The 20,470-nt window shown below is 35.3% G+C and overlaps 1 protein-coding gene across 6 annotated transcripts in view; it reads right to left on the bottom strand.

The window, feature by feature from the left end:
- LOC114654277 (EGF-like repeat and discoidin I-like domain-containing protein 3) overlaps nucleotides 1-20,470 on the bottom strand; it is a 981,185-nt gene that overhangs the window by 431,542 nt on the left and 529,173 nt on the right. For all 6 annotated transcript variants that reach the window (XM_051929619.1, XM_028804714.2, XM_028804715.2 and 3 more), the window contains one exon: nucleotides 7,229-7,342. In XM_051929619.1, the coding sequence (XP_051785579.1) occupies nucleotides 7,229-7,342 (114 nt within the window). The remainder of the gene's footprint in view (nucleotides 1-7,228; nucleotides 7,343-20,470) is intronic.

Here is a 20,470-nt window from a genome sequence, read left to right as displayed (position 1 = left end):
TCCTAGGTTTCAGATATGTCTGTTCTTATATGTTTCATTAGAAGATTTCATATACTGTAGGCTAATTCCAATTTCAAGCTGAACAACTTTTTGCAATTAGATGTCCTTTCCCTCTGTTTACAGCCCGAAAATTAGCATGCATTGTCTTTCTTTTTTAACAAAGTTTGCATACTGCATCTTTAGTGTTCTTTTTGGGTTGGAACTATTTTGATTTAAATAACATTTCTTGGAAGTGCACATGGCCAGATTGATGAGAGACAAAGAAATGGCCAGGAGATGAGCTAATAAGTAAATGCAGAATTGTGGCCAAAGGACAAGCGGATATGAAAGAAACAGACAAACAGCCACATAAATCGTCAAGGCCAGAACACAAAATCAGAAATTAAGTCAAAAGAGAAGCAGAAAGCCCTAACACTAGGTTTTTTGGTAGTGCCTTTTAGCTACCAAGAGTAGAAGTAAATCTAAGAGGATGACAAGGCTGTATTCTCTTACTGGATTTTTTCTCACTTTATATGGAGATGATTATGAAGGAAACCAAAATGCTTAAAGACATAAATGTTGGTGGTGTGAACAGCAATAATATTCAATGTGCCAATGATACTGCTATTGCAGCAGATTCTGTAATAAAACATTAGGCGGTTCTTGATGTTGTAGTAGTTGAAAGTGAGAAAAAAGTTTTGACAATTAACCAGAAGCAGACCTTCGGCATGGTCTTCTCAAAATTTAAAAGATGCACCAACTTGCAGCATTACAGACTTCTTCTTTCAGCTGCTCCTCTTAGGGGTTGCCACAGTGGATCATCTTTTTCCATATGTTCCTGTCTTCTGCATCTGACTCTGTCACACTCATCACCTGCATGCCCTCTCTCACCACATTTATAAATCTTCTCTTAGGTCTTCTTCTGTTCATCTTGCCTGGCAGCTCTATCCTTAGCATCTTTCTTCCAATATACTCACCATGTCTCCTCTGCACATGTCCAAGCCAATGCAATCTTGCCTCTCTGACTTTGTCTGCCAATCTTCCAACCTGAGCTGACCCTCTAATGTACTCATTTCTAATCCTATCCATCCTTGTCACACCCAATGAAAATCTTAGCATCTTTAACTCTGCCACCTCCAGCTCTATCTCCAGCTTTCTAATCAGTGCCAACCCATATAACATAGCTAGTCTCACTACTGTCGACCTTCCCTTTCACTCTTGCTGATACTTGTCTGTCACAAATCACTCCTGACACTCTTCTCCATCTATTCCACCCTGCCTGCACTCTCTTTTTCACCTCTCTTCCACAATCCCCATTACTCTGTACTGTTGATCCCAAGTATTTAAACTCATCCACCTTCGCCAACTCTACTCCCTGCATCCTCACCATTCCACTGACCTCCTTCTCATTTACACACATGTATTCTGTCTTGTTCCTACTGAGTCTCATTCCTCTCCTCTCTAGAGCATATCTGCACCTCTCCAGGGTCTCCTCAACCTGCTCCCTATTCTCGCTACAGATCACAATGTCATCAGCAAACATCATAGTCCACGGGGACTCCTGTCTAATCTCATCTGTCAACCTGTCCATCACCATTGCAAATAAGAAAAGGCTCAGAGACGATCCCTGATGTAATCCCACCTCCATCTTGAATATATCTGTCACTCTTACCGCAGTCCTCACCACGGTCACACTTCCCTCGTACATATCCTGTACAACTCTTACATACTTCTCTGCCACTTCCGACTTCCTCATACAATATCACGACCACAGTCAAAGGTGAGAAGATTGAGCATGTTGAAGAGTTTCCTATCTTGAACGTGTGGTAACATCTGATGGAAGATGTGAGCAGCTAAGCATTATGATGTAGTTGCTAGGCACATGACTTTAAATGGCAAGGCTTTTGGTTTAATTTCCAATTCAGACTCTCTGTGTCACCCTGAAGAAGCCACTTAAACTACTCATGTTCCAACTGAAAAAAACAAATGTTAAATTTACAATTACTTGAATGATGGCACAGTGATACAAGGTGAAGTTTGCATGCCCTTCCCATGAGTACATTTTTAAAAGGAAATACTCATGCCATTGAATGAATAGACTTAACAGTTGCGGTGTAATGTGCCACCATGCAAAGCTGCCTGCCTACTACAGTACATCACAGAGCCTGCATAAGAAATTCTGTTAAAAACAGGTAAAGTTTAACAAGCATAAGAAAATTAGCAGATACAAGAACTAGAACAGTCATCCAAAGAGAATTAATTGATCAAAAAAAAAAGGTCATTAGACTAGAACTTAAACAGTTCCCATTTGGAAATTCAACATATATGTACAATTTAATTAGAATTAAAATGATAACGTATACTACATTATATTCTGTTTACAGTATATCCCATTCAAAGTACCTTTTGCACAAATTCAAGATTAGGCATTTAACTGTGTACTGTGTTATGCTATGCATCGTATCATAAAACATTACAATTTATAGTGCTAGTTACACCAATCATTTTAAACCTGAAAGTATAGAGTTACAGGATCTTCACAGAAAGAATGACAGATAGTTTTTGTGTAAGCAAACTGAAAACACAAAGATGAATCTAGTTTATTTAGAATGGCACTATTGAGCTTTTTCCCAAAATTAGTTTTTAACACAGAGACAGTAATTCATTAGTGTGTTAAATGAAGAATCTTTCTTTAGACTGTATGCAAATTCTTTTAGATACATCAGTTGAAACTAAAGGCATAGTGTGAGCTGTGCTCAAAAAATAAAGCAACTAAAGATTTTCACTTGACAGATGTGAGAATCAGTGCTTTTCAAACTTCAGCAACTAATAAAAAAAAAAACAGAAAGAACTGAGTGTGTCTTTTGCAACATTACACTTTTCTCTCCACCCTCCTCATCTGCATGAATAATCAATGTAATGTGATAATTAGAACATTAGGAAGATACAACCATATATATCTCTGTTTATACTGTTGTATTTTTTATAATACTGCATGTTTGGTATTTTAATAGGCAGGTCCAAGCAAGTGTGTGTGTTTTTTAACAAGGTGAAGTCTATAAAGCTTTGTAGTTTTTAAAATGTAAATGTTTTACAGAAATATCACAATTCAACTGAAAAAAAAGTTACTTTTTCTTGAGCAAGTTTCTTCTATTACATATATTACAATAGTAGACCAAACAAATACAGATTAATTCTTAAAACTAGAATACAGTGCCACTTGGCAGAGAGCAAACACTGTACATGTTTAATACAACAAAGTTTAATTACTGCAGTATTATCAATATATTTTGCTGTACATAAGCAGAACCGGAAGCTTTTTTGTACTATAGGAGATGCTCTTTGATGGAAAAGAAAGCAAGTACCTCAGTTATTTTTTTTACTTTTGGTTATATCTATTCAGTTATGAAAAGCCAGATTACATTAACCCAAAAACAAAGCAAGAATTTCCATCATTAGATGCATATACTTTCTACACTTGCCATATTCTTTAATTCTTCGTTTTAATGTTTACTGAATGTACTGTATATTACCAGCTGGAAGAACTGTCAGGTAGCTGTTATTCCTTGTAACTATTGTCCAATTAACATTTAATGGTAGTCGATACATTCATTCAGCAAATATAATAAAAACTGTTGACTTGCACATTTGGAAATGGTTGAAATGGACACTTGAGAATTGGAATCCTATGATTTCTACTGATACCCACAATTCAGGAATGTCCTGCAAACTGCTCGTGGTAGCAAGCATGCTTTTCTGCAGGCTTCTTAATATTGTGCATTTAATCTTATAAACTCCTTGTGTGTGTCTGTTTACACCTTCCACTCAATGCTGCCATGCTGTTTCAGACAATCTGGTGTCTGAATACTCCATGCACATAATCTGTATGAAGTGTACAAATTACTCTGGGTTTTCTACCACAAAAATCTCTATAGAGATTTAAATGTCTTTAGATTTGATTTTCTTTATTTTTCAGATTTCTTGAATTGAAGCTATGTGCTCTTCATCTGACTGAAGATTCCCATTAAGCTTGGCTATATTTCTATACTTGTGGTTTCACTTTGTGTCTATATCTTTATGAACAAAAGAGCCATATCTTTCTTTGTTGCTGCAGCTCTTGGGCCTGTCTGTGTGCTAATGACCGGAGGTAGCCTGTTTACCTGTTTTTACTGTGATGTAAAGACACACTATGATCAAACAGTTATCCTTGCCTGTGGCAATGTTGCCACAAAATTGACTGCTCAATATACCAGGAGTCAGAGAGTAATGGCTGTGTTGTCCTTCTAAGCTTAAATACAGGATCTACAATGCTTATATCACCTTTTTGGTTTGCTGCATTTCTATTGTAGATGCTAGTCATTAGCAGTTAGTCCTTTCCCTTTCTGCTCTGCATTTAAGCTAATTTGTTGAACTCTACTTGAGTTCTTTATACTAGCATTGACTTGTTTTTTGTCTCCTAATGTTTCAGATTTCCTTATTTAATCCAGCTATGATTTTAATAATCTCACTTGTGTTATTTTCAATATAGAGTCTTGCATATACAGCTACATTTATGGTCTCCCTCAGTTGTCTGCTGCTAGTTCCAGTTCCTCGATAAACAACTCCATTGATGGGTGTAGGTGTCAGAGAGGTGATTACTTACAAAACATTACTCACACCTCACTTAATGGATATATACAGTAAACTCCAAAAACTAGTCTCTGGCTGAAGTTTACTTAACTGTGGCATGTGTTTACACACGGTGCAATGCAAAAGTTGAGGAATCAATATGAATCAGATCAATCCCAAGTACTCGAATATAGATCCTGTATGCTGCTTCAATATGAACTTTTCTTAAAAGGGGTACTCCACCCAAAAACTGTATATTCTTTAATATGTCACTTTGCCTATGTGTTCCGTAGTCATGACCGAAAAAAAAATTAATCTCATGTTTTCATGGAGAACAAAGATAAAAGTTTAGGATATAATATAAACCAATGGTGACCAATATTGTGTAATGACAAATGAAATGAAAAACACACATTACTCGTTTCACATAATACACATATCAGTTATACATTCATTTGTATGGAAACCACATACATTTTTGGATATAAACGCTGAAGGAAAAAAATCAGTGCAAATCATAAACAGGAAATGCAGGTCACATGGGACTGAGTTTTTGAATTGAAGATCCACCTTTCCCCCTCATTCATTGATCATTGGTCAAATGTAATACTCTCTCAAGGCATTCTTCTCCTGATCTTGGTTTCAATATTCTGATAACGCCTCTTTCTTACTCCATTTAATAGAAGGTATCAGTACATACTGGTCTCACATGACTATACTAGTAGCTCCTAGTCAGTTTACTACATTTACCATCAGTTATTTAAACAGTGATAATTACGACATCTTTTATTTGTACCTTTTGTGAAAGTGTTTCTTTGATATATGGACTTCAGGCTTCATACGTTATATAGTTTATGCCTACATTTTGTCATTTACTATTAGAATATGAAAAACGTTTCTGTTTTAAAAATGTGTTTGCACAGCCAATTATAGAAATGGAACACACATGAAATGCGTGTATTCCAAATAACGCTAGAATTATTTCCACTGTAAAACTCAACTTCAATCCCAGGTAATCAAATCAAGGCAAGGCTTGAGCTAGGAGAGAAGTTCATTCTAAGTCGGTGGGGGGATGGAATAGCTGGCTGCTAGTAGCTTTATCAGCACATTTAGATGACAAAGGATTCTGGCGGAGAGGTGCAAACGGATTTAAGACGCGATTTAAGGTGGGACGGATTTACGAGTTTTTTCGTAGGCTCTGGTAATTCTAGTGTTAACTGACAAAATCTGTACATGTTGAAGTGATTTTTATTGAATGTATAGGTATCAGTATCCTTTTGTAAAAAAATATGATTAATGGTTTATTTTTAATAGTAATCCATGCAACAGGCATCCTTCTCCAGATATTTATAGTAAATTATATGATAATCTCAGAAGGATAAAAATACATTTTCTTCTATAAGAGCAATAATGAGAATTACAGTGTTTTTGTAAATGCTTACTTGCTGCTCACACACATATCACTGCTGATCATTCCAAATCTGCTAGTAAAATCTGCAGGCACCTTTTGGGGTGCTCGTGTGAGACTGATAATGTCCATTCTATCATTGATAGCAAACAGATCCAGCTGTATCATTGTTTATCATGCAGCAAGCACAATTCAACTCAATAATGTTTTGGTTTGTTGTTTACTGCTGTCTTTTTTATCAAGAGAACATTTTAAAGAACATTTTAAAATGATACAAACTACTGCCAAAATTTAGTGTATGCTCATCAGAGGGTCACACATTTTGTGGCATACATTTTGCCATCGCTGACAATAAAAATTGCATTCCATAGCTCTGAAATAAGTGTCAATATTGCTATTAAATATACATATTATTTTTAGTATATGTTAGTATTACTAATAGTGTTTCCTTTAATGTAAATTATGGGAAACAGATGTATGCTTTCTGGTAGTGGCTAACGAGAATGTGCTATTCATTTTTAAAGTACATGTGAATACATATTAATGATCACCATATACACATACTGTATTTAATTTTACATTTTTTCGATTGAAGCAAAGACACTAACATGAAAAATCAAAGACTAATAGGAACTACTGTACTAGAAAATTCGATGTTAGGCTTCAAAATATCTGAATTTATAATTTAGGGTCAAGGAATAAATTATAAGTTTGAAACTTTGAGACACTGAGGATTTGCCTTCCATTTTGGCTCATGACATGCACCACATTATTACACCATAAAAATTTTGATTGCTTTCAGTGATCAGATTGATATTATTGTTTATGTTTCTATCAACAAAACCTTTAGTGCATTTCCCATTTGCTGACTTTACAAAAAAAAGTATTGAAAATCAAAATTAGAGCATGAAGTTCAGCATCTGCAATTTACTATAGCCAAAACCAACAAGGAGTTTGGCGATAATTCTAAGGAAGTCCCTCAAATTCCCTGCCCACCGTCTGGAACATTATCTGATTTTTACCATTTAAATATAATATAAGAAAGATGTGCACATTTTGAAATATGGGATAAAGTATGAAATTACCATAACCTAGAGAAATTGAAGTAGTCTCAGCAATGGGTAGGAAATAATCAATAACAACCACATGCTTTGTAACTTTAAGAGTCTAAATTAACAATAAAATAAAGCATATATTCTAGTATAATATATTATGTAATATTTTCAAACTTACTGTACTGGCAGTTCCTCCCCATGAACTCGCCCGGGCACTCACAAGAATAGTTAGCAACCATATCCGTACAAATCCCACCATTTTTACAAGGATCATATTCACATTCATTAACATCTAAAAAGAGAGGAAAAAAATGTGGTTAGACTAATATTGCAGCAAAGACAGTAAATCCATTCCAAGATTAAAATGAAAATGTGCTGTTTGGTTTCTGGCTTCATTGTTGAAATACAGTTTTGCTTAGAAATTTGCATTTGTACTAATTTAAGTATTTTATAAGCCACATAATGAGAAAATAGAATGGCTTACTGTCAATACCTTTCTTTTTCCAGTATTTTGACTGGTTCATGGCTTCTTATTTCTTGTAAACCATCCATGTATAGCAACATATGAGTCTGCATTTTCTTTACATCCCATCAGGACTGTGCAGAAAGCAGAAGCCAGTCCATCAAAGGATACACACAAACACTCATTCATGCTCACGCACACCAGGCAACATTAAAGATATCAAATGACCTTATATTGCATGTACTGTATGTACTGTGGAAGTATCTGGAAAAAAGTCATAGAGACATGAGGAAAATGTACAAACTTCTTATAAATTGTTACCAGTTGTGATTTGAATCCAGCCCTATTGTTAAACCTGTTTTACCCATACAGGATCCTAGAGGAAGGAACGTATCCTGGCAGTATTGGATGTAAGACATTAATCAGCCCTGGATAAGATGCCAATTGATTGCAGGGAATACCATTACACATGCTCTCACATAAGGCAAATTGAGAAATGCCATTTATGTTAACCTGAAAATTGAACCATTGCTCAAATCAAACAATAGTGATGATGAAGTGAGTTGGGTTTTACACATTGACACGAACAGTGGAACTGACACCTGTTCAGTAGATTGACAAGTTTTAGCGATGTTTATGAATGGTATTGGCTTCATACTACTGCTGACAATCCTGCACCTCCTTGTTGCATATTCATGGGTAAGACTGGTCTACAGACATCTGTTGATCATGGACTATTTATGATTTGTCAATGATAGTCTGCTGGAGAAAATAGTTGTTGAAATAAACCACTATGCTGAGCAGTGCTGGAAAAGTCACAGTAAACCATTTGTCAAAGCATATGCTGCAGAGGCATATAGGTGTTTTTCAGTCTACTGATACTGCAGTGCACAGTGGGTAAACCTGTACAGACATGGTACTGGTCCACAAACTGGTTGTTGCAGACACCAGTTTTCAGCAAATTTATGATTGTCTGTCATTTTTCATTCATTATGAAATACCTAGATTTCAGCAATAGTAACACTTGCTGTGAATGTGCTATTTCTAACCTGGTCTCTTCCTTCCTTGAACAGAATGGATTGCTTGATACCAACCTGTCCGGCTTCACGAAGAACCAATCGACTGAGATGGCTCTACTAACTGTGGTCAACCAGCTATAACTTGCTATAGCTACTAACATGTCATTGATCCTGCTGGATATCTCCTCTGCCTTTGATACTGTCAATCACGACATCTTTCTTGCCACCCGCTCTGCCCTTCTCCTCTGCCCTGTCCTACATCTCAGGCAGATTCTACAGTGTGTGTTTGCAAGGAGATTTATCAAATGTACACCAGACATACATAAGTGTGCCTCAAGGATTGGTGTTGGGTCCTCTATTTTTCTCTCTGTACACCTCCTCACTGACTCCATCATTCACCCCCATAGTTTCTGTTATCAGTGCTATGCAGATGATACACAGTTGAATCTGTCATTCCCTCTGGAGGACAATACGGTATCAGCTAGGGTTTCTGCATGTCTTAGTGATTTCTCAATCTGGATGAAGGACCACCATCTATACTCAATCCAGCAAAACTGAGTTTCTTGTGATCTCAGCCAGTCAGTTTGTTCAACTCCCCTCTCTACAGCCTGGCTGATTGTCTCTAACATCTGCCAAGTCAGTACGCAACCCTGGAGTGTTGACTGATGAGCAGCTATCTTTTTCTGACCACATTTCTACTGTTTCTCATTCATGCAGGTTCATGCTGTACAACTTCTACAAGATCAGACCTTATCTGATCACAACTTCTGGTCCAGGTTTTGATCTTGCTGCATCTGGACTACTGCAACTTGCTTCTGGCAGGAGTAACAGCATGTCCTATCAAGCTGCTGCAAATGCTCCAGAATGCCTGTCTTGTATTTAACCAACCGTGACAGGCACATGTCACTATTCTCTTCAAGTTGATACATTGGCTCCCTGTAGCAGCATGCATTAAGTTCAAATCCCTGATGCTTGCTTACAGTATAGTCAACGCGTCAGCACCTGAGAATATAGAGACAATGGTGAAGTCCTTTACTGTTTCTCGCCCAAAGAGAACGTCTGGTGATGCTGCTGTCTGCATGGTATCAAGTCTCAATCCAGACTCTTTTCCTGTGTAGCTTCTAGCTGGTGGAATGAGCTGCCCACCTCCACTCGTACTGCTAACTACCTCAACGTATTTACGAAGCAATTGAAAAAACATCTGTTCTGCAAATATCTTTCAAATTGATGGGGAAAAATCCTTTGATCTGTAATATTTTATATTGTTGGTTAATTTGTTGACAGACTAAGATTAATTGCTTTATTGATTGCAATCCATAATTGTATATTTAATAGTTATTACATCTTTTCCACTTGTGGCAATCAATTTTTTGTCACCTGGCCTCGATTATATGTACCTCTTTTGTAAATTCCTTTGGATAAAAGCATCTACCAAGCAAATAAATGTAATTGTTAAGTGAATTTATTAATCTATTCTTGTCAGCAAAATCCCTGATTTAGGTTTTGGTTAGTGCTGTATCTTAGAATAAGTAGCAGAAGCAGCAGTATTGTCGTGTGTATAGAGTACAGTAAAATTCTGTTAACATGCAAAACGTTGCCACCAAGATAAACTTTATTTTATTGAATACAAAGGGCATATCAGCCTAGCTAACGATCAATTGGGCTCTCAGTTCATTAAACCTTGTAGAAAATCTCAGATTAGAAAATGTGTAATTGGTCTAACTTTCCTTTTGTCAAGTTTAAGTTTATTTATCCCTTTGATGTGTCTCAGAAAATGTTTGGTACTGAATAGAAATGTATAAATAAGTCATGTTTTTTTTTTCTTTTGTTTCTCTTTTCAGACCTGTTTAATCCATAAATAAATAAATGTACTCCTTTGAATCACAAAGAAAAATGGATATATATATACTGTATATACAGTATATATATATATATATATTTTTTAATTACTTTATATGTTTATGTAGTCATTGTTTTCAGGTAACTATTCAAACATTAATGCTCATATTTTAGACATAAAGGAAATCTATTTTAAATGATTTCATAATAATAGTTAATATTGAGTTTTGTGGCATTTACAACACCCTTAAAAGTGAGCAGACAAAGTAATGTTTCCTTTTACTGGCAGTTAATCAACAGAGACACATTGAACATGCTATAAAATTGGCGTTTTTGCCTCATACGCTGCATTTTTGAAGCCACTGTAGTAGGCTTTTGTACTGTTTTATTTCTGCTAGGTTTGTTTTTGTTTGATATGAATAGCAGACAAAAAATGCAAACTCAAATGAAATGCATCTAAAAATATGTAGCGGTAGCTAAACATCCATGAACCACAAAATGAAGCAATAACAGCATTAAAGATCATGCACATGACAAGAAAATGGTGTGTCTATAGGATTTCATTAATTTATTATACATGGTATTATTAAATACACCAAGTTCTAAATTAGATGTTGAATAAATACCAGATAGGATATGCTAATGATATTTTTTATTTAAAGGAACAAATAGGAGGCACAACTTATCTTGGCCTGTACTTATTGCTTTTCTGCAGTTTATCCATTTTGGAATTTCTTATCATTTGAAAGTCATCTTAAACATGCAATAACACAAACTGAAAACTATTAAGTAAAAGGTGCAACACAGGGGCTCCCTGTGTGGTAATTTAGCAAAAATATAGAAACCTGTCATTACTGAAGACTGAAAGCAACTACTGAGTAGTAGGCAGCTTTATATCTTTAGAGATTTTATAAATGATTCTAATTTTAACCAATGCAGTATACCATGATAAGCACATAAGTATTGCAGATACTACAGAAAACTGAATCTCTAGAAATAATGAAATCACTAGTCTTTGTTTGCTTCATCAAATATATGCTGGGAAATACTGTGTATACAGAATGGAGACAGATTGAGCAACACTAGTAAAATGTAAGTAGTCCATAAAGATCAAAAGAAATCCAGAGAGGCCAAAGTAGGCAAAAATGGTGCATGTCCAGGTGATAGCATGGTGGTCCAGTGCTTAACAGTGCTAGCTTCCAGGATCTTGGTTCAACTTCTGTCATCCTCTGGGGGTTTTCATTCATTCCAAGTGTGCACAGCTTTTTGTTCTGCATCCATATAGATGCATATGTTAGACTAAATATCAACTACTGTATATACTGGATTCATGTGAGTCTGAATAAGCATAAAGGGCTAGCACCCTGTCCTCATACTTTCTGCTTGTCCTCCAGTGTTGTTGAGAAATGTTCCAAGTTCTCTCACAGCCTATAATGGAAGAAGCCGGTGTAGAACTGTTTTGCTTAGGTGGATTTCATATTTGGTTCTAACATAAATACATCTGTTTTGGCAGTCACCTCTTTCAAAATAAATATAAAAGTACGGCTTGAAAACCTACCCTATCCTTTTTAATTATAAAATATATGTTTACTTGGACAGTTTAGCTGAGATTAAATTATTTTGATACAGCCTTTTTTTGCCTTTGCTTATTGTTATATGCCTAGCTTAATGAATACCCTGTAGGAAAAAGAAACATCTTTTTAAAATTGTATCATCTATATTTTTATATTTTTTATTTTATATATTTATAGATCTTATGCATTTGTTACAATAATTTCTGATCTACTCAATGCTAGATTTGTGAAAAGTCTATACTTTGAAACTCTTTTAAGTTTAACTGTAAAAGTGAAAAGGACTACAGACACTCCTGTTACTCTAACATAATTCATTGTATTAATAGTAGTAGTAGTAGTGCCACATGTATGGAGTACTATTACTGCAAGAAGGCTTTATTAAATGAGCTGTTAACTGGAGATAAATAATAATGAAGAGTTTCTAGACGGATAATTTTGTTGAGATTAAGAGTTTACAAAAGTACAAATTTATAAATATGATTTAGCAAAAGTGGAGATCAATAATTGTATTTTGTTACCTGTTTTTGCACCTGAAAGCTTTAATAATGTAACGAATAATACAGAAAACAAAACAGAGTACTCGACTGATATAACAGGTTACAATGAAAATATATGAACCAGAAAAGTCTTAATGTGACATTTTCCATCCTACTTAGCTGAATTTAGGGCCAGGAAAAGCCAGGGCCTATCCCAGCAGCACTGAGTGCAAGGCAAAGAGAAAATCAGGATATAGCACTTGTGCACACAACTGCTTTGACACTGAAGCAGTACCATTTCCACACAAATAATGATCAGGCACAAGATACTGCATAATGTGTTGTGCAGAGAAGTCACATAGTGTAATTTGTGATGTACTTATTTTCATAATTATTAAACATTTCAAACAAATAATTAACTAAATCTCTCTATTATAATAAAAAAAAACCTGTGACGAGATGAGACTTTTTGGAAGACGAGATGAGACTTTTTGGAAGATTTTTTCAAGTCCTGCAAATTGAGACCTTGGCCTTGAGATTTTTTTCAAGTCATGCCCTCTTCTCAACCATATACAACCACACACACGGTACTCTCACCTCATTTGTGTGAATGCTTTTGACAGACACATTTTATGATCTCTCAGCTCTTATAAATTTTGACGTTTTAATCACGGAGAGCCAATGCAAAATAGAATTGAAAGAGTTAAATGGTCGGACATATTAGAAATTCTACAGCCAATAATGGATACAAATCCATACATCCAAAAGTATTGCACTTTACACAAAATTTATCTGCAAAACCCTCACATGCCTTTATTGGTTACTTTGCAGAATAAATTATTAACTCCTGATGATGTACATTGTTTTGTCTGTGCTGAAATTCCAAACAGAGAAACCTATCCTGAATTATGGTACAAAGTTATTAAATACATGTCTCACAGACCTCATTTAAAAGATTCAGTAAGTTGGGACTCCAAAAAAAAAGTGTTTAAAGAAATTTCCTAAAGCTTTCGTTAATTCAACAGATATGACTAAGACTAGCTTTCCTGATTATCAACACAGAGATAATCATCACGAACAACACACTTATCACGGAAAGAAAGTTGTTAAAATTGTGATGATCAATAATTCAATGATTGTACCGTATAACCCGTATTTGCTCAAACGATTCGATAGTCATATTAATGTTGAGTATTGTGCATCGGTTATGAGTATTAAGTACATCTACAAGTACATTCATAAAGGGCACGATAGAGTATGCATAGCTTTATCCAAAGAACAATCTCAGGATGAAGTTCAAGCATATTTAGATACTCGGTACGTCAGTGCAATGGAAAGTGGGTGACATTTAATGGAATTGCCAATGCACGGTCGAAATTATTCTGTTGAATTATTACCAATTCAATTACCAGGTCAGAATATGATTCAATTTAAAGAAGGCAAAGAAGTACAAGCTTTACAGGTAGTGAAAATAATAATAATAATAACAATAATAATAATAATAATTGGCTTATTTTGAACTCAATAAAAATTACATAAATGCAAAAGCATATATGTTAAGTGGCTGGGCCGGGGGTTGGCGAGCGAAACGAGCAGGGTGCAGAGCTCCCTATTATTAATGAAGATGAAAAAATTCAGATTGGAGTTTATTTGCCAAGGTTGCATAAAAACTTTGCTATTTCACAATATGTCGATTGTTATTTGAGTACGTTTTGGATGTCCTCTGTATCTCCTGTCACTCTTGTTTCCACTCAGATATTAAAAACATTTTACAAGCCCTGCTCTGGTCCAATGTCTTACCAAATGTTGATTAAACCTTACGGCTATTTCTGCTAGGGAAAAATCTTGGTTACTGTTAGCCTGAACAACAAAAATGATTATTAAAAAATAAAAACTTAGATTTTGTCAATTTCTTTTCATTAAAAACAGGCTTTACTTTTATTATATTCTTTGTAAGAGCAGGTAATAGAGGAATTGCAAATAGAATCATGTTTGTGCTTTTATTTATAAGCTGTTGGGAAATTATATGTATTTGACAGATGCATGTTGCAATGATTTCAAGGCTTTCTTATACACTTAATTGTGCTAACCACTGCAGATGTGACTACAACTGCCCAATTAGGTTTACAAAAGCATCATGACAACTGATAAAAGAACATGAAGTGATGTGATATTTAGCTGTATGGCAAGTAAAGGTCAAACGGTGCCTTAAATTGCTTCTTGGTACCTTGTTTTTCATGTGGAACAGGTAGATACTTTGTTAAACAATGTTTTACATCTTGGTTTGATGGAAATCTTTCAGTTCAAAACTAAAACTATTTTGCATTCAAATTTGAAGGGCGCAGTATGTGGAAACTTTATGATACAACTGAGCCAGCTTCTGTTGGGCTGATGCACTAGATGACTTTACAAAAGCTCTTTACAGTTGTAAGTAAAGTGAAGAAACAAGAAAAGAAAGTGCAGATGCTCTCTGAAATATAACTCATACTTAATGAGAGCTGCTGCACTAATATGCTACTTAAAACATATTTGTTAAAATTATAAACTGTTAGTCATTAAAATACAAAAAAAAAAACCACACAATTTAAATTATTCCACTTCTGACTGATTTTGTCATGGATAGCAAAAAACTACTACCCATTTACACACACTTTCTTATACAATGGCATAAAATGTCCATGTAGGGCACTTTCATCCATGGTGACATTGCATGATTTTGTTTATTTTTTCATGCAAACTATATTTGTTATGAAACATGGTTTTCGATTTCAGAGCAAGCATGGTAAGATTTATGAAAACTGCCCGCAACTTTTGCATCAGTAAGGTTATGTATAGGAAGGTTTTATTAGATAAATTGCTTAATCACTATATAGGCTGATTTGAAGACATATGCTGTATCATGAAGTAACATTATTATTAATTTTGTGTACCTTGTTGGGAGAAACGTTTTTCTTCTACTCAGTGTCAATGGCTCTTTTCCATGATATACTGTACTTTTGTGGTGCTCACACATTGTTTCCATTGTTTGACAATTTAGTTCTGCATTAATAATCTCATCAGATAAATGCTCATCATCTTCAGAGAGCAAAAGAGAGTAGAAGGCTCTTTACTTCTCTTCATAGTGTTAACTTGTAATGGACACACAGAAGTTATGATCCTTCTATTCTCTTCACCACTGACTCCTCCAAATAGCCAGTGGATAGGTACAGACTAGGATCACAGTGACATCAACCTTTTTAATGTGTCATTGCCTATGCTTTTCATGCAAAAATAAAAAAAAAGGTTTTTAAAGAATTTGCTATAGGGCCAATTTTGCCATTACCTTAATTGCTAATAAATACACAAGGTAACTCAAACATAAATATAGCTTGAAATGTGTGGCAAAAATGATTATATTTCAAATATTTTTTGCTGGCTTACGCTGTGAATGGCTCTTTTCCATGATATACTGTACTTTTGTGGTGCTCACACATTGTTTCCATTGTTTGACAATTTAGTTCTGCATTAATAATCTCATCAGATAAATGCTCATCATCTTCAGAGAGCAAAAGAGAGTAGAAGGCTCTTTACTTCTCTTCATAGTGTTAACTTGTAATGGACACACAGAAGTTATGATCCTTCTATTCTCTTCACCACTGACTCCTCCAAATAGCCAGTGGATAGGTTCAGACTAGGATCACAGTGACATCAACCTTTTTAATGTGTCATTGCCTATGCTTTTCATGCAAAAATAAAAAAAAAGGTTTTTAAAGAATTTGCTATAGGGCCAATTTTGCCATTACCTTAATTGCTAATAAATACACAAGGTAACTCAAACATAAATATAGCTTGAAATGTGTGGCAAAAATGATTATATTTCAAATATTTTTTGCTGGCTTACGCTGTGGTATAAGCAATAAAAGTGTGGGGGAGACACTCAAAAGTTCAAGTTCAGAAAGTCGCACATTGCCCCCCAAAAAAAAGAACTGGTCAGATATTATAGTCAACATGAAAAAGTGAGTCACAGCCCACCATCTCTTTATTCTGTGTCAGACAATACTACAAAAGCTGACCCCCGTGCAGCCAGGTTCATCATAGCACATCTCTTCAGGCACATGCTTGCAAACAGTATCACACTTTCTGTGCACTATAGAGCTGCACATTAATAGAGTGGAAATGCTTTCCATTTACATAAGCAAATTCATTCTCTGAAAGTGTAACAATGGCACATAGTGCCACAATAGATCAATTTTCTGCTCTTTACTTTGAGGTGACTCGCTATCCTTAAAAGGACTGCTTGCCTTTTTCCGCACTAGTTGGAAAAAGAATGTGCATCTGTGCAGAGCTGCCATTTTTATAGGTTCTTCAGTTATACTGTATATGATGTAATGCCAGCTCACTCCTTTGGTGGTTCATCCCTGGCTGACGTACCTTGTCCAGCGCCATTGCAATAGCAATGTGCACGCAGTAGTCCACTCTGATTACATTAGGAAAGCCGGAGTTGCTGCGAATTGCGCTTTTATGTTTTCCAGTTCAACCACAGTGTAAGGAAATCTTATCTATCTGGATGATACCGTCCTATACAGCTGGCATGGTGCAACTTGGTGATATTTGTGAAATAACTGATCATCAGCAAGTTCATGTTGAAAAGCTCCTGTGGCTAAAAACCTGAGAGTAGGCAAAACTTGCAAAGAAATAGGTACAGCACAATTCCTCTAAGTCTGCCTGTAAAGCCAGCACCAGTTCAGCACACAGCTCTAAAAGGATAGCTCTTGGAAATCAAAATCGACTTAGAAGCCAGTCATCATCATCTGTAAATATGCACTCTCTTCTGATTCTTCAATTAGTGATGTCTTCTAACAACACTAAAGAAGCTATGGTAGTTGGAATAGTTTGGCCATTCCATGCACCATTATATACTTACAGAATGATTACAATCAAGTGAATTAATTTTGTAAACGATATCCAATTCATATTTGTACATTTGATAAAACTTACATCACAGTTGTGAATCTAAAAAAGAAAAGCAGACCAAAGAAACAGTAAAAATGCTTTGATGCTGGGTGCTGCCAGTTTGCAAAACCAAACAGAAAAGCGCATACACAAGAGGGGACCCTGCTGTGAAAATGTGTGTGGCTTTACGTTAAGTTTAGTTTTTATACATGTAGAAGTGAGCGTGGAAACAGGCATACGCAGCATTTTTGTAACCCCAGGTGATTATTTTAATGCCCTGTCTTGGTAGAGGAATTAAATAATTTGACTGGTTTAAAAATAATGGCCTTTTCAGTTTTGCATTATACATTATTGCAGCTTTTCACACAAATGAAATTCAGTTTATTGAATCAAATTTAGAGCTACCTTGGGTGAGCCTATGTATACGACTAACATCAAAAAGCAGTGAAAGTAATATAAAAAACAGGCCTGTTTCTTTTACAAATATGTATGCTAGTATAATAATAACTTATAAAAGAAATACTGCGGTGGGTTGGCACCCTGCCCAGGATTGTTTCCTGCCTTGTGCCCTGTGTTGGCTGGGATTGGCTCCAGCAGACCCCCGTGACCCTGTGTTCGGATTCAGCGGGTTGGAAAATGGATGGATGGATGGATAAAAGAAATATTTAATGGTGGTTAAACAAAATAATTATGCTTAATGGTTAAAATAAACAAACTGCAGTATGTTCTTAAAATATTTAAAATTTAATATAAAGCATCACACTATATGAACACGAGAATCATAACGGTGTGTTCAATGAACAAAATATTTCCATAGTCCTCTTTATTCAGCACCCTGATCTTTTAACTTAAAATGTCACTCCTGCAAATGAGCATATGCACACACTCGATTAAAACAGACACACAATATCTGTGTGAAAACAATGGTTAGCATTCATACTTTTTAAAGTATTACGACTAACTCTTTGCTACATCGCAATATATCTGAGAAACTTATATCAGAAGGATGCCTTCTGTCAGAAAAGTATCTAATAAGGAAGTGTGCAGACCCAGAGAAGTTTGAAAGAAATGAAAAGAGTGGAAAGAAAAAGAATTGACAGCAACTGGGAAGAAACAGTAGGTGAAAGGGTGGACATGGAAAAGATAACCCTAACTGACCGATCTGCTCCAATTTCATATGAATTATCCCACATCAGAAAATACAACATTCAATACTTGAAACGTAGTGTTATAAAGAGCATGATGGCATAAGATGGAATCAAACCTGTAGCTTTAACCAGTGCAACCCATTTTCAAGTGCAAACACTTTTGTGAAAATTTTAAATCACCCACCTAACAGAACACTCAATAATATGGCAAAAGGAAACACATATGCTGCTTTTAGAAAAGTACTAGTTTATTAATATGGAAACCTAAAAAAATTGGTCAAGGTAATTTAAGACCTAATCACTGACAAAACCTATCCTTTCCAGAAATTGTAGACGCCAAAAATTGAAACAATTGCTTAAATGAACAGCTAAAATGGAAGAATGGTAAAGGCATAGCTTGACCTTTTTTGGGATAGACTTAACTGGAGATGCTCAAAATCGTTTAGAAGGACACGATACATCAGGAAAAGATAAAATTTGAAATATTAGAGATGGCAAATGTATATAGTGCTCTGTCTTCACCTCTTCATTCATTGTTATTGCGTAAGAAAATGACCTTACACAGAAAGGATGAAGCATGGTAATTTTTTTTAAGACATTTATTTATAAAATTAAAGAAAGTGGTCAGTAAGCATAATTCCTCTTCAATTTTAGCAATTATGTTGACAGATGTGGAAAGTTTACTTTGCTAAAGGACTTATTACATAACATTCTTAGATGAACGGGGAGCTCTGAAACTTGTTCCTAGAAAGGTTAATGCTCAAAGCATCTAACAGAATGGAATCTATTTCAGTCACCATGGTTACTACTGTGTTTGAGATTCCCTGAATGACAAAGAAATTCCCAATGGAAATGTTGTATGCAGCGGAAATATCAAACTTCTGAACATACCTTGGAAAGCCTAGGCCAACAATCTATTTCAAAGACAGAAAATTTCTAATCGAGGAATACAAAAACTTGCACTGCCATGGTCATGGAATGATGAATTAAATCTCTGATCTTGCACAGAAAATTAAGGGTGATTTTTGGATATGTTTGAAGGCTCATGATAGTATATTCCATGAGGTCATGCAAAATGTACTAAAAGGGGATTTGTTCACTGCCGTGATCCATTTAGTCAATATACTTCTGGATTAAGACTTTTGTCTACGTTGGAGTATGATAGTACTAAAACTATTTCTTGTTTGTTCTTCTCCTTGATATTTTATATCAACCAACAATTGACAGCTAGAGAACATTCTTTATGCTCTCCTGGCTGTGAAGTTCTGTGAACATTACATCATTTCATAACCAGTTGCAGCACAGCAGAAAACAGAATTAGCACCTCTAAATCGGAGGTCATTGACTTCTTCTAGAAAAAGGGCAGTTTAATCTCTTGAGGTGAGAAGGGAACAGCTTGCCTGAGTAGAGGCATTTAAGATTCTTATGGTCAGGTTCCTTGAGGTTATTTCATGAGATTGACTATTGAATGGGTGTAGAGGGCTAAACTATAATAGCTGTTCCAAAAGACACTGTTTAAAGCAGGAACTAAATCTGCGGACAAATCTTTCAAACTATTCGCAAGTGGCTGAAATAAGTTTCTAACACAATGGCAAACTGAAAGGTCAGCAATCTGGAATGACTTTGGAGTAGAGCTGCTGCTTCTTAAAATTAAGGTGAGTTACATGAAATGATTTGGGCATCTAATTCACCATTTTTACTATCAATTTCATGAATGAAGATCGGTTTTCCTAAAAATATCCATGTTTACTGTCATGCTGAACAAATGATTACAAAAAAAAACAAACTAAAGGAATGTTTGGATTTCACACATTATCTGTTACATAAAAAGCTTGATAGCACAAAACCTATTGAAAAGCTATGAGATGTTTTAAAGTAATAAACTTTTGTCAATGTGATATAGCACAATTATGGATTACTATGCATCATAATTAAATCAGAAAGAAATGGATACTTATAGTAAAGTGAA

The sequence above is a fragment of the Erpetoichthys calabaricus genome, chromosome 7, assembly GCF_900747795.2.
Source record: "Erpetoichthys calabaricus chromosome 7, fErpCal1.3, whole genome shotgun sequence".
NCBI lineage: Eukaryota > Metazoa > Chordata > Cladistia > Polypteriformes > Polypteridae > Erpetoichthys > Erpetoichthys calabaricus.
This window is presented reverse-complemented; position numbering and strand designations above follow the sequence as displayed.